This window comes from Mytilus californianus, unplaced genomic scaffold (genome assembly GCF_021869535.1).
Source record: "Mytilus californianus isolate M0D057914Y unplaced genomic scaffold, xbMytCali1.0.p SCAF_4, whole genome shotgun sequence".
Taxonomy (NCBI): domain Eukaryota; kingdom Metazoa; phylum Mollusca; class Bivalvia; order Mytilida; family Mytilidae; genus Mytilus; species Mytilus californianus.
In genome coordinates, this window is record NW_026262690.1 from 11,564,444 (window position 1) to 11,580,669 (window position 16,226).

At 32.0% G+C, this 16,226-nt stretch overlaps 1 protein-coding gene across 1 annotated transcript in view; it reads left to right on the forward strand.

Moving 5' to 3' along the window:
- The window catches only part of LOC127737465 (uncharacterized), a 48,044-nt gene extending 32,813 nt beyond the window's left edge, over positions 1-15,231 (forward strand). Inside the window, exons 15-24 of the mRNA XM_052248176.1 lie at positions 40-252; positions 1,263-1,502; positions 5,182-5,394; positions 6,025-6,255; positions 6,473-6,685; positions 7,336-7,563; positions 9,441-9,647; positions 11,177-11,404; positions 12,783-13,007; positions 13,994-15,231. Of these exons, the coding sequence (XP_052104136.1) occupies positions 40-252; positions 1,263-1,502; positions 5,182-5,394; positions 6,025-6,255; positions 6,473-6,685; positions 7,336-7,563; positions 9,441-9,647; positions 11,177-11,404; positions 12,783-13,007; positions 13,994-14,253 (2,258 nt within the window). The 3' untranslated portion in view covers positions 14,254-15,231. The remainder of the gene's footprint in view (positions 1-39; positions 253-1,262; positions 1,503-5,181; positions 5,395-6,024; positions 6,256-6,472; positions 6,686-7,335; positions 7,564-9,440; positions 9,648-11,176; positions 11,405-12,782; positions 13,008-13,993) is intronic.
- Positions 15,232-16,226: the final 995 nt, after the last annotated feature.

A 16,226-nucleotide genomic window follows, 5' to 3' on the forward strand; every position in this document is an offset into this window, starting at 1 on the left:
TAAAGAAAAATCAGAATGAATATATTTTTTTGATTTCAGGTAACCCACAAGCATTTTGTAATTTAAATTCAAGAGCCAAGGTAGAAGATCCAACAAGCTGTGCGATTTACTATGACTGTTCTAGCTCTGGTTCTTTGACCAGTCCCTATAAACAAGAATGTCCGTATCCACAGCTATACTCGACAACCTCACAATCATGTGAACTGTTTACAAAAGTCAATTGCGGGGAAAGATATATGCCAGTAAAACCATGTAAATAATTTTGCCTATTTAAACTTATCTTATATGATATAAGTTTACATTGTTTTTTGTATCGATTATATTTATATATTCCAATGTTTCATACATATGATATTTATTCAGCGGTTTTTTTCAACCTTTAAAAAATCGCTTTTATTATTTCGATCAACATTTAAAGCTACTAATCGTTGCATATTTAAGAAATAATTCATGGGGGCTTGAATTTATCGTGATTTTACCACGGGTTGGGCCTTTATGATAAATATTTTACCACGAGCGACAGCGAGGGGTAAAATATCAGCATAAAGGGCCAACCTGTGGTAAAATCAATATAAATTCAAGTCCCCTCCCCCCCATGAATTATTTCTATTCTAATAGGACAAAGTCAGCAATTCTTTTGATTCGAAGTGCTCTATGTGAAGGGAAATGTTTGCAGTTCCCGTAATTAAACACACTATTAATATTGACGTAAACGACCAAGAAAATTGAATAAGTGACATTCTTAAACGATATATACAATAACATACTTAGACAGATTTGGATGAATTTAATTGACTATCTTACTTTCATTTAAGAAGATATGGACATTATACAAATTCTTACCATCGTTTGTTTATGTTATCATGTTTTGACGACTTTCAGTTTCCCATTCGTGCATTTTCCCGTAAAATCCTTACATTCTTACGTCGTCGTTCAATGACGTCATTTACACCATCTGACGTGAGGTAAATCATTCATAAAAACATACGACGTGGGAGTAGGATTAGAACAGCCCAAACAAATCATGACGTTGCCTATCAGCTGACATATGAATATATTCGAATTTTACCACGGGTGTGTACTCACAGCGTTTGAAGAACGTCATATTAGAATTCCCTCTTCAAATATAATATACCTAAAATGATACATAAAATGTAGGAACTAATATGAACAATCACATTGTAATATATAATTTTCAGTATGAATTATTTGTAAACCATTTTGATCTGAACCTGCAATAAGAATTAAACTTTTTTTGTCAGGTGAATATTTACAGAATCAGTGTATAGGTCCAGGCGGTGCACCAGCTCTCAATTGTGAACCTTGTGTAGATCGACTGCCTTCTTGTATTGGGTTACAGGACGGAAATAATACTTTCCCAGGACGACAAAATACACCTTACTATATAACATGCTATCTAAATAGGACAATATTAGTACGTACATGCGAGGAAGGAGTATACGATGAAACGTCTAGAGCGTGTATTTCAAAATTAGATCCAGGTAAGACTTCAGAACACGTGTTTTTTTCAATTCCAATATCTATTGCTATCAAATCCAATTCCAAGAAATAGTGAACATGACCTAAATCATTTGCTGGATACTGATTACAGCATATAAGTATAATGTGTACACTGGGTAAGCGTGTCTATATTAATATGCACAAGGTTCGTTACCATAGTGGATCCGAAGTATATGAATTATTCACTAAATAATCTATATCCATCAAATTATGTCAACGAACTAAAATATGAACAGCTGCTCTTTGCGTTATTTAATGAACTATCTAGAACTAATGTACTTCAGATGTATAAATACCAATCCTTGGTAAAAACAAACTTGTCCTAATGGTACACTTTGGTATCCTACAAGCTACGAATTGTCTTTTACGGTACAGTTTATACTTGGCAAGCTACAACATGTACACGTCTTAAACCCTTGAATGGCATTGAACAAGAATTGTTGTCTTCTTATTTCCGACCCTAAGTGTCATACCATTATTAAAGAAGGGATGTTCACTCACATTCCCCAGAATTTCCTTTCGAACAACCCTATACATTTGACCTGACCTATACTTAACCCGCCAAATATTTGTTAATTTCTGTGTTTTATTCAAGTAAAACTACACGTATTATAAGATTGCTATCAAACCGTTACAACTGTAAACTCTAAATTTTAATTCCGTAAACATCATATAAGATAATAAATGCAAAAACAAAATATGAAAAACAAAATATGTTCATGCGTTTCAATTGCAACAAGGTGGAATCATTGCCGCTACATAGCAAAATTTGCTGATCTTTATCAACTATTTTTACTTTTTCTAATATAAATCAAAATTGCTTGATTGTATGTGTAAGATTCATTCTTTTTTTATTCGAGCGTCACTAATGAGTCTTATGTAGACGAAACGCGCGTCTTGCGTACAAAATTTCAATCCTGGTATCTATGATGAGTTTATTCACATGAAGCGGAATGATAAAAAAAAAATAATTTACAAACAACGAAAAAAAGGAGAAATCCTTATACTAGACTTGTCTCTGGACATTTCACTAATAAAAAAGATGCTAACTAAAACATTATTGAACAGGATTGAGCAAACATTAAAAGATGATTGAAATTAACACTCATAAGTTCTATAGTAACAGCCATTAACTGTTGGGAAATACGTATCGATTTCTGCTGAGAAAACCACGGCCAATATTTCCATCATCGTCTATGAAGCTTTATTATAACATTTGGCACTTAGTACTAAAAATAAGTTTTGAATTGCAAAAATGGTGACATATATTTAATATCCATATGTATCTGGAGTTCTAGACAGATTGAGAAGTGTTAGTAGTGCCAAAAAGATTGAAGTACTTGAAAATTCCATGTGTCAAAAATCATTAGATGAAACATAAAAAGACAAATGAACGGAATAACAAATACAACAATTCATTATATTATTCATGACGTAAACCACGACTTAAAAAGTATTAGATAATACATTCTGTAATCCAATAGATAATACATTCAGTAATCCATCAGATAATACATTCAGTACTCCAATAGATAATACATTCTGTAACCCATAAGATAATACATTCAGTAATCCAATAGATAATACATTCTGTAATCCATTAGATAATACATTCAGTAATCCATTAGATAATACATTCTGTAATCCATTAGATAATACATTCTGTAATCCATTAGGTAATACATTCTGTAATCCATTAGATAATACATTCAGTAATCTTATAGATAATACATTCAGTAATCCATCTGATAATACATTCAGTAAACCAATAGATAATACATTCAGTAATCCATCTGATAATACATTCAGTAATCCAATAGAAAATACATTCTGTAATCCATTAGATAATACATTCTGTAATCCATTAGATAATACATTATGTAATCCATTAGATAATCCATTCTGTAATCCATTAGATAATCCATTCTGTAATCCATTAGATAATCCATTCAGTAATCCAATAGATAATACATTTAGTAATCTATCTGATAATACATTCAGTAATCCAATAGATAATACATTATGTAATCCTTTAGATAATACATTCAATAATTCAATAGATAATACATTCAGTAATCCAATAGATAATACATTCAGTAAACCATTAGATAGTAATCCATCAGATAATGCATTCAGTAATCCATCAGATAATACATTCAGTAATCCAATAGATAATACATTCAGTAAACCATTAGATAATACATTCAGTAATCCATCAGATAATACATTCATTAATCTATTAGATAATACATCCAGTAATCCATCACATAATACATTCAGTAATCCAATAGATAACACATTCAGTAAACCATTAGATAATACATTCAGTAATCCATTAGATAATACATTCAGTAATCCAATAGATAATACATTCAGTAACCATCAGATAATACATTCAGTAATCCAATAGATAATACATTCAGTAACCATCAGATAATACATTCAGTAATCCAATAGATAATACGTCCAGTAATCCATTAGATAATACATTCAGTAATCCAATAGATAATACATTCAGTAACCATCAGATAATACATTCAGTAATCCAATAGATAATACGTCCAGTAATCCATTAGATAATACATTCAGTAATCCATCACATAATACATTCAGTAATCCAATAGATTATACATTCAGTAATCCAAAAGATAATACATTCAGTAATCCATTAAATAATACATTTAGTAATCTAATAGATAACACATTCATTCCATTAGATTATACATTCAGTAATCCATCAGACAATACATTCAGTAATCCATTAGATAATACATTCAGTAATCCAATAGATAATACATTCAGTAATCCATTAGATAATACATTTATTAATCAATCAGATAATACATTCAGTAATCCAATAGATAATACATTCAGTAATCCATTAGATAATACATTCAGTAATCCATCAGATAATACATTCAGTAATCCAATAGATAATACATTCAGTAATCCAATAGATAATACATTCAGTAATCCAATAGATAACACATTCAGTAAACCATTAGATAATACATTCAGTAATCCATCAGACAATACATTCAGTAATCCATTAGATAATACATTCAGTAATCCAATAGATAATACATTCAGTAATCCATTAGATAATACATTTAGTAATCAATCAGATAATACATTCAGTAATCCAATAGATAATACATTCAGTAATCCAATAGATAATACATTCAGTAATACAAAAGACAATGCATTCAGTAACCCATTAGATACTACTTTCAGTAATCGAATAGATAATACATTCAGTAATCCATTAGATAAGGCACGAACTAAACAAAAATCATTAAATAATACATAACATTAAAACTGCTTTCTCGTTATGATAGCGGTCCATGAAGTCATTTAAGCACATTATCATCTCGGTCGGATTTTTGAAATTTGCGATTATCTTTGAAAGGCTTTTCTCTCAGTTGAAAACATCGATGCAATTTCTTAAATTAACAACGAATTTTAACGACTAAATATTTTCTGTGGGACATATTAAAATATAAAATAAACAATAATATCAAATTCATTACTTTCTGTAGCACATCTGTATTGTAGTTTGAATAAAAATGTGTTTAGAAATAAAACAAAACCAATATCAGATTTATTATTTATAGGCTTGTTCGTAATTAAACAATTAATAAACGGATTGATAAATTGCAGCTAACCCAGCATTATACTGTAGGAAGAATCCCTTACAGAACATTGCAAATCCTAACAACTGTGCCCAGTTTTATGATTGTTCAAAGCCCACAGGAAGATTTGGAGCTTATTTATACGAATGCCAATATCCTCAGCTTTTCAATGAAGTCACTGGCAGTTGTGTTGTATTTGGTAATGTTAAATGCGGAGGTAGATTCTTACCACAAAGTCCATGTAAGTAGTGCATGTAAATTGTTACTGAACCTGTAGTGAACACGGTAGATAATCAGGTGTCGTTTCTTTTTCAAAGTGTACCGATCAAGAATCACTTAATGAAATTGTATATCAAGCCAAAATTAAGTAACCATTTTTTTCTAATAGCAGATTTATGTGTAAAATTTGCTATCCCAATGCTAGAATGCATGAACTAGATACGATTTCGATGTCGGTATAAAGATGTTCCTTTATCTAAAGAGCAATATTCATTTGACGGAGTTTAACTAAAACTTGAATAATACAGATTTAAGAAGCTACTGCTAACATATGCACGGACAGTAACTTCAAATACGTTGTAATATAAAGGGAAGATGAATGAAGGGGAACAATTGATTAATTGATAAACGAAGGATTCTATTTTGAAACGTCTGCTATTCTTTCTCAACTTCAGGATGAATGTTGAAAAACCAGTCCAAGAGACGTAATTTTACATTGATTTTGTTTTAAAAGTAATTATCAAAACATCTTGAGTATAAACTTGGACTCTAGATATTTTACTTGGTGGGTTATGGAACGTAATCCTGAAATTATAAAAGACACGTACTGTTTTTTTTTATAATGATTGCATGTACACATTGTTTATCTTAGGTCAATATCAACAGAACCAGTGTTCACCTGTAGCTGGTCCAAACTGTGAACCCTGTGAACAAAGACTGCCATCTTGTATTGGCAAACTAGATGGAAATAACACAATAACTGGAAGAGAACTGACAGCTGATTATGTAGTCTGCTTTATGAATAGAACGGTCAGTGTGGAGACCTGTCCTGCTGGATACTTTGAACCAACTCTCGGGGAATGTAGAACAACTATTGGCGCAGGTAATCGTATTAACTTTATATAACCTTAAGAGAAATAATATTATGTGAACAATATTGAACTTTTGCAGTCTTTAAACCCACTTATGGCTAACTGTGTTCGACTTTTTCTACTGCAATTTGAAAAAAAAAAAACATATTTTTAGAACCAAATTATTTCAAATTTGTGTTTGTAAAGGTTTTCAGGTCGTTAAATTTATATTAAACTAATTCTTTTCAGCTGCAATACGAGCTTTTTGTATAGCCAATCCGGGTGTGATACGAGCTAATCCTGTAAATTGTGCTCAGTATTTCGACTGTGGTGAAGCCAGCATACGAGCCAGAACTTTCCTCCGTGAATGTCCTTATCCCATGTTGTTTGATACTTCAAGTAACACATGTCAGAATTATACATCAGTAGCATGTGGATCCAGAACAGAATACACAGCACCATGTAAGTACTAGGTGTTACACATATCTGAATTACACACCAGTAACATGTGGGCCACGATCAAAATGCACAGCAACAGTAAGTACTATGTGTTACACATGTCTGAATTACTCATCAGTAACATGTGGATCTAGAATAAAATACACAGCACCATGTATGAAAGCATGTCTGAATTACACATAAGTGAAAGAGAGGGGAAAGATACCAAAGAGTCGAAAACAAATTGATCATGGCTTAAAACGATAAACTACAAAAGACAAACAACAGTATCCAAAACAAACATAGAAAACTAAAGACTGGGTAACACGAACAACACCAAAAACCGGGGGTGATCTCAGGTGCTCCGAAATGGTAAGCAGATGTGTATCTACAACAAAATATGGACAACCATGCAAAATGTGTAATACATATCAGAATAACACATTCGAACAGGCACACAAAGAATGTGACAAGGTTTAACACGTTTGTGGGCGCTTAACACTCCCAGAACCTCGGAAAGTTGTTTAACAACACAAAATAAAATAAAAATAAAAATGTCTTACAAAAAGTGCTACCCCGTCTTGGAATAACAAAATCTTAATTGAAACTTGATCAAGCAACATTTATTTTTCAAAGTCGATATTAATTTTAAATGCAAATGTTTTATGATACAGGTGATTATCTACAGAATAGATGTAATCCAACGATATCTAACTGCCGTCCATGTAGAGAAAGATTTGCCAGTTGTGTAGGAATGACCGATGGACTACATCCATTTCCAAATCGAACAATGAGCCCAGATTTTATTGTATGCAATCGAGGTAGAACTGTATCTGTTGAAAAATGTTTGACTGGACTGTTTGACCCAGGAGCACGAATTTGTACCAGAGACATTACAGAAGGTTTGAAGACATTTGTAGCAAACAATAATTAACACTTTTCAATTTTAAATTTAGTACATGCTTTCTACTTAAACATTGACATATATGTCATTTAAAAGCAAAATGTGTTTAGAAAGGTAAACAGAGAGTATTTTTTTTTATATATTGATAACTACTAAAACTAAACACTAGTACTGCTGAGACATAAGGCTAAGCACCTGATTTACTGAAAGATAAAAAACAGTCCAGAACTTTTGAACTACAAAATATTATGCAAATGCCAATAAATAATGTTCCGGTGAATCTCCCGCAACCGCTTATCCTTTTTTTTAACAACTAATATACATTACATGACAGTTTGCAGTTGTTCTTGTAATCTTTACCGATTTTGAAATTTACAGATCTTTACTTAATTCCAGTCTTGATTACAGTTCATACAAGAACACTAGACTTAACACGTTTATGATCTAAATATAATAAACATCAAAATGTAAGCAACTCAACAAAATAGATTCTACACTTTCAAGATCGAACCATAACATGTCAGGATAAAAAAAAACACATAATGAAACAATCTGTACAGGATTTAAGCACAACCTAAACATGTCACACTGACGTTTAGTTTCTAATGTTATTTTTATAGTGTATGCTTACCTTTCCAGAGTACCTGTTACTACTCTCTGTGTTTTGGTCTGCTACGTGTAGTAATTTCTCATGGTTTTTGTTCTAGTTTGTATTACACTAAGGTTGTTCTCTATTTTCTATAGGACTGTTTTGTTATCCCATTTAGATTTGCTTTGTCTCGTTGTGTCCTTTTTACACTTTTTGTTCGTAATCTTCAGTCTATTGTTGGTATGTTATTCACGGTTTTTTATCAGTTTTGTCTGTTCCAGATTTACGCAACCACAAATTCTTCTGGGTCTTTAGTTTTCTATGTAGTTTTGTGTTGAAATGTTTGTCTTTTCCTTGCTTTTCGGTTTTGCGAAGACATTGTCAGTTTCTCTTCGACCGATGAATTTTGAATGTCCACTTCGTTTTTTCCACCTCTTTTTTATATGTTATTGGTGTTTGTGTGGTGTCTTTATCGTTTCTGTCTGTAGGTACTATATATTATTGGTTATAATTAGTATATAATATGAAAGTTGCACGCAATGTTCCGTGGCAATAGGACAACTTGGGAATAGTTATCGTTCCGGAATTTTCCAAAAGGGATAAAAGGGGTCCAGACAGTTTTGATTATTTTCGTCAGGTTTTGAAGGTATTTTCCTTTGTACTTTTAGTTACGATCTCTAGATTTATATGGAATATGTATTAGCCTTCATTTGTTATCAGATATAAGTTAAACAGATAGTTTAAATGTTATGAGGGGAAACCAGAGCTTTTGCATCTAATTTTACTCATTTCCCATAGGTCGTTAAATTTCGATATAATATTTAATGGACCTTATATTGGAATTAACTCTAAAATATGAACTTGTTTGTTTTCTCACATGGGTTTTATGTCTTTTCTTACTTGAAACCCGTATGTAATTTCCTGATCGGGCTTGTCAATCAGATTTTGGTTGCTCGTAAGCTTTAGCATGAACATATATAAATAATCAGCAATGCAATTTCACATATTTTGCAAAAAAACTAAAGGATTAAAAAACGACATAGATGCATAGTGCATTATATCTGATTAGTGTGTCCATACCATAACTACAATCTACTTGATTTGAGCGCAACTCATTGTTGTTCAGAATTAATACCTGTATCATACATTTAATGTTTGACTCGTCAACTTACAGATCAGCTGATAGCATTTTCATACTTGTTTAATGTGGTTAAATGTAAATATGATAAAGGATTTCAGAACAATAGGTCCAAACCAAGATAACTGATGCATGAGTTATGTTTCAGATATGATAAAGGCCCACTGTACAATTAATCCAAGTACAATACAACCTCACTTATACCAGTGCGCACAATATTTCGACTGTGGACCAACCATTGGCGGAAGTTACTTGCGAGAATGTAAATATCCACAATTGTTCGATACTACATCGATGACCTGTCAGAACTTTAGTGAAGTCACTTGTGGACCCCGGATTGAACCTCAAGCTCCATGTAAGTTGTCCGGATATTTGAATTAGAGGCTTTGACTATTGTATGGGAAAATATAACAAACAAAAAAACAGGAAATTTTGTAAGGAAGACAATCTTAGGAATGATGGTAAACTTCTCTTCCATATCAGATATTACATTTAATAAACATGAATCTTGAAACTTGGCGGCAAAATATACTAACTTTTATTTTATTTTAATCTTACTTCTTGATAAGCTATGAATGTTTTTGTCTAGTAGAAAACATCTTCGCTAGCCAAGGGTTACGATCCACTTCCTTCCTCTTCACCCTTAGCGGATTGAGATAGAATTTCGGAGACACAAGGTAATGATTTTCATTGGTTGCAGTCGAAACTCGCTGCATCCAATCAGAAAGCGCCTATAACATGATCACGTGTAAATGTAGAAAGTGTATGTAAACAATTGCCACGTGCTTATTGTGCAACAAGTCTTTACATCCCTAAACATACGACTATATTTAGTGACAATTTGAATGTTTTTAATCAACTAATAGAAGTTCCTGTGTATGTTTCTTGCACAAATGCATTAATGTCAGCGTATATTTTCGTTTCCTGCTTTACCAAGTGTGTAGAATCTAGACGCTACCGTGTTTTTACCTCCAAATTGAAGAGTTCAAGTGCTACCATTGGTCAAGAATAATGTATTACGAATGGGCGTGACTTTAATCTACCGATAGATGGCGCAACATTGTTATCACAAATGTTGGCTTAATCTGCCAAGGGTGAAGAGGAGGGAAGTGGATCGTAACCCTTGGCTAGCGAAGATGAGTAGAAAAAAGCATATGCATGTTTGAAACTTCTGTTTAAAAAAAAGACATTTTTTAAACGAAAGGCTTCCGTTTATAACTGTACTAACATTGACGGTTATTCTTTGTTTCAAACATATAGAATTTATATACATTGTGTCAAAATATAAAATTTACTTGTACAAAGCTTACATCTATCTTGTATTGAGCTGACTACAAATAAAACTTATGTTTAAGACAATGTATGATTCGTCTCACTATATTGCAACTCTATAAACTTATTTTGAGTAATAAATCAACAATTATGAGTTTGAATTAGACGAGGTGAAATTTTCGCGAACCATTATTCTTGCATAACGTCATAGATGTTAAAACCTCTATTGAAACTTATCATCTACGTCACAAGCAAGGCTTAATACGGAAGGTGTCTGTAGATAGCAAGAGTTTGAACAGTCAATGCATTTCGACTGACTTAAAGTACAACTGTTGCAGTATAAAACGTTGTTTCAGGTAGGTAAACCAAGATTCTGTACAACGATATTACAACTGGTAGAAAGGAGCAACGTTATACATACAAATGTATAATTGTTCAATATCGTTAAGTAAACTTGGAAAATTAAGTATATGCAATGAAGCTTTATTACATATTTTTAAATATTTTTAAATTTCAAATTGACTTTAAAGCATATTAATTACTTGAACGTTCAAGTAATGTAAAGACTGACTTTGAGTATATATTTTTACCATATGCTATTAATTTCATCAGGTGACTATCTACAAAACCATTGTCCACCCAATGTAACCAACTGTGTTACATGTGAAGACAGATTGCCGACTTGTAAAAGTCTAAATGACGGAAACAATGCCTACCCAGGACGACCTGTATCCGAGTATTATATAAATTGCTTCAGTAACAGAACAGTGTCAGTTGAAGCTTGCCAAGTATCTCTGTATGATCCAGTGAGACGAAGGTGTTCATCCAAGATAGATTCAGGTAAAGTTGTTAATATACATAAATTTTGATGATAATTCTGTAGAGATTCGTTGAAAACGAATTCAGATACGTATTTGAAAGTAGTATATTATCTAATATTATGCATAGTTTTTTGCAGTTTAAGTCTACTGTAAATTATCAAATAAGTGTATTTAGTAATAACATCAATTACACCTTGATATCAATGCTTCCAACTGTTTTCATTCGATTGTGCCATACGAGTCAGATTTCGTCTAAACATGCGGCTGGCGTATTAAATTATAAACCTTGCATTTTTATGATTTTTATTTACTTTTGATTGTTTAAGCAAATGGTATTTCATTTAACTTTTTTAACAGTAAAAGATAGAAACTTTTTTTGTTAAGAAGGAAAACTTATAATAGTACGTTAAATACCGTTTATATTAAAGTCATGTGATATTTCAAATTTAACAAAACATGAATATAATTTATATAGTTGAATGGCTAATTGCACTAAAACAACATATAGATATAAAAAGATGTAGTATGAGTGCCAATGAGACAACTCTCCATTCAAGTCAAAATTTATAAAAGTAAACCATTATAGGTCAAAATACGGTCTTCAACACGGAGCCTTGGCCCACACCGAACAGCAAGCTATAAAGGGCCCGCACATATACCTTCTTTTTAAAAGAAAATCCTTTATTTAATCCAAATCTTCAGTCATCTACTGCTGTTAAATTATTGCCTTCCCGTACTCTAATTTACCGACAGCTTTTTCGTATGTAATAACCTTTATCATGACACACCTCGTTAGAAATTCGACAATCGCAAAACGCCAGTGCGAAAGGGGGAATCGTGATAGACGAAAAACTGGAGCAAACTTGATAGGAAGTTGGTTTAAATCTATTCTGAAAAAAAAAACTACAAAAGTATTTAACAACTGTTATGACAAATTTTAATTAATAAATGGGAACGCATTGAAAATATAAATAAAAAATAGATAAACATCGCTCTCTTAACTCAATTATTATACACGTGTTATATGGTTCTGTGTTGATGTTTCTTATCAAAGCCACGATCAGTAAATTCCGATACCAAAAGCCGAAAGGTGATTAGCAGCCTCAGTTTTGACCAACAATAACATTTTTGGACAATTATAAGTACAAATCAGTACAGTCGAGTATGGTTAAGATTGGGGTCGAGTAATATCAAGTAGAATTCAGACCAATGCAGACTGGTCGAGTAAAAATGAGTACAGTCGAGTACAGATATAGGCCATTCAGGCTTTTACTGGTTTGTAGTGATCATAATCATCAAAAACTCGTTTCATATGACTTCAAGAACGACAAACTAGTGGCCATAACCTCTGCTTAGTATGTAGTTATGTACTAATATTTTTTCTTACATGATATAAGGAGTTTTAACAAAGTTCTGCCAGGACAACCCCAGGATGGTTATACCAGATCCAGCAAACTGTGCACGGTATTATAACTGTAGTGACCCATCTTTAGCACAAGGTTTAGATGAACCCTACAGGCAGGAATGTAAATATCCAAGACTATTCCAGTCAGCAGGTGTCGGGTGTCAGCTGTTTACTATGGTCCGATGTCAAAAGAACAGATATGTACCGAAAACACCATGTAAGTGCAGTATGGATGTATTGTTTAACATGGTTTAGACTACTTTACTTTCAAATGAATATATATATATATATATATATGCCGGAGGAACATAGAAAAAAAAAACAAGCCAACTCAACAAACAATGTCAAGTGAGAAATACGTATTGGTTCCTGTTATTTTCGGTGAAATGTTTTAAGGCATAGAAGTAAAACCTACTTAGAACAAAGACAATACTTACCGTTGTTACAAGCAGGATTATGTTATATCCGAGTCGACCAGTCATTACTAATACTCCTAAATACCATGTCTTAAGCGGAGAAGTATCTGATACTTATTTTCAATTCTTGAGTTTGACCCGGTATTAAACGTTCGACCTCTTGCACTCGAGGCAATATATGCGTTAAATATAAGAAGGACATTTTACTAAAGGGCTAAAAGTAACATCTATTTTAAACAGCAAGACCAACAAATACAATAGCACATACTGCATAGGTTAAATATAGTGAAAGAACGTGTTTTATGGTCTCAACTTACTTAAATGAAAATAAATCAAAAGTCGTATACTAGTATATGTGTTTTACATTCAACCATTATGATAAAAGGTCAACGATGATATCAAGATTATTAACAACAGTCAATTACATGACTATAAATATAATAGAAATACGCAATATGCTGGACGTATATACAAATTTATAACATCAATTAAGAGACTGCAACATTTTGTTTTCCTTACACGCTCACAGATAATACCGTTCTTTAGAGGCATTGAAAATCACCTGCTATGAACGTTTTAATTGGTTCTTATTTCTTTGTTTTCAATGGTTGACACACAGAGAAAACCATGTAAAAAATCATAAACTAACTTGAAATACACAAAACAAAAATAAACCAATAAGAACTATACCCTGAAGTGTAAAAAAAGCTTGTACCTTTGATATAGTACAAAAAGTATAAAGCACTTATTTCAATAAATACAATATATTATGAAATTATCTTTTTAGGTGAATACGTTGAGAACCAATGCTTCAATTCTACATGTGAACCGTGTGAGACACGATTTCCTAGCTGTGTTGGTAAAGTTGATGGCAGCAATGAATTTCCAGGACGGGAAAACACAGAATTTTACATTGTGTGCTACAGAGAAAGAACTGTTGCCATAGTTTCGTGTACCATCGGTACCTACAGTCACGCTGATAGGGCGTGTGTGGGAGAAGTGAAAAATACAACTGACATCATTGCTCCTTCACCTGCCAGGAGATAACAGATCAAAACAAATTAGGGTTTGTCTAGGTGTCAAACTTGATATTTAATAAAACAAAGTAGTGTAATGTGGGATAGGCCTTAAATATGAGTACAAATCTGAATATTATCTCAGGCACTACTTAGTATATACCTTCAATGAACTTACAATAGTAGTTTTAATATACATATTTACATATTGTGTTTAAAAGGCATTTTAATCTGTGATGATGTATTGAAAGACGAAAGACAATTAAACAATATTTATAATCTAGTATGGGTTGCCATAAGAATAATAAATGGACGTATATTCAGCGTCCCTATCGCACCTACGAGTCCTACATATATATACATCTTATGAACAAATGCTCAAATGACAAATAGATATTTTTTCAATATTATATTATAACATATATCTTTTAACTTTTCAAAGAAACGCCATGACTTTCCTTGTATATTGTTTAGTGCTATTCAGAGCATCAGTAAAACAAGAAAACTCAATTTGTGTAAATTTTTATTCCAAATGTTCTAGGTTTATGCATTTCGACCCTTCCTTCATTAGTTTTCAGATAAACAAAGATGGTTAGATTCGGAGGGCATAATTTTATTATTTGTAAATACGCTGTTGACAATATGATATTGCTAATTTGTAGTAATCAAGATTTATGACGAATAAAGACATAAACACAATTAAATTTTTATTTCATACTTTTTATCCTTCATGTTTTACACGAAAAATAAATGGCATAAACATTTAAGCTTGCAGACATGCTGGTAGTATTTTACACAACGATATATATCCTTTTATAATTGATTAACTAATAGTGAATACCTGAATAATAGTGCTTATCTTGTATTTGCCTCAAAATAACATATTAGTTCCAAATCCTTTGGTAGACTGAATCACTCCATTGGTAAATGCAAGATTATGTTTCAACTTTTGCATTCAATATCGTATGAAATGTATGACTATTTATAATAAATAAAAACTTTTTCAAGACGTTTGTTCAATTCATTTTTCTGTATAATCGAATATGATTTTAACGACATGACAAGTCACAGAAATACACAATAACACCAACAATGACACACCAATGAGATGGTAATTCTAAAACACAATAACAACAGAAATGACACGTCAGTTAGACGGCATTCTTTAAACTAAATAACACCAACAATGACATGTCCATAAGATGGTAATTCTAAAACACAATAAAACCAGAAATGACATGTCAGTGAGACGGCGTTCTTAAAACACAAGAACACCAGAAATAACACGCCAATGACAACAATTCTAATAACTCATCAAAGATACCAGGCTTATAATTGTGTGCACCAGACGCGCGTTTCGTCTACATAAGACACTCTAGTGGCGCTCAAATTAAAACAGTTGGTCGGCCTTATCAAATACGAGCTGTAGAGCTTTAAATACTGAAAACTTTGAAATTTGTGCCAAATACGGCTAAGACAATCTATACCTGAAAGGTAGAACACCTTATAATTCAACATTACGTGTACAGAAAAATTACAGACAATGAACATATCAATGATGTTTTATTTTAACACAAAAGTACTGACTACTTAAACACTATAATACCAGGTCGAGATTTTCTTCATGATGAAAGAAAAAGACGATAAAGGAACGTTCAATATAAATTGTTTTTAAATGTAAAAATGTAAAACGATTGGAAGGGGACAATGAAAAACCGCAAGTCGAAGAAAAACAGAATAGTCTACAAAACGCTCAACGAAAACTGAAGATTTAGTAACACGAATGAAAAAACAGGGATAACTTATTTCGATTAAAACATACAATTAAATTTTAAAATTTACTATTACAAAATGTGTAACTGGAATAAAAAAGAAAAAAATATGGTGTTTTGAATCATTAAATTATGTCTCAAAATCCCTTCATGCACTTAATGAACCAAAAGCAAAGGAACAGCGTTATTAATGCTGTTCTTTATTACGAGCTATTTTTATCCTTATATTGTA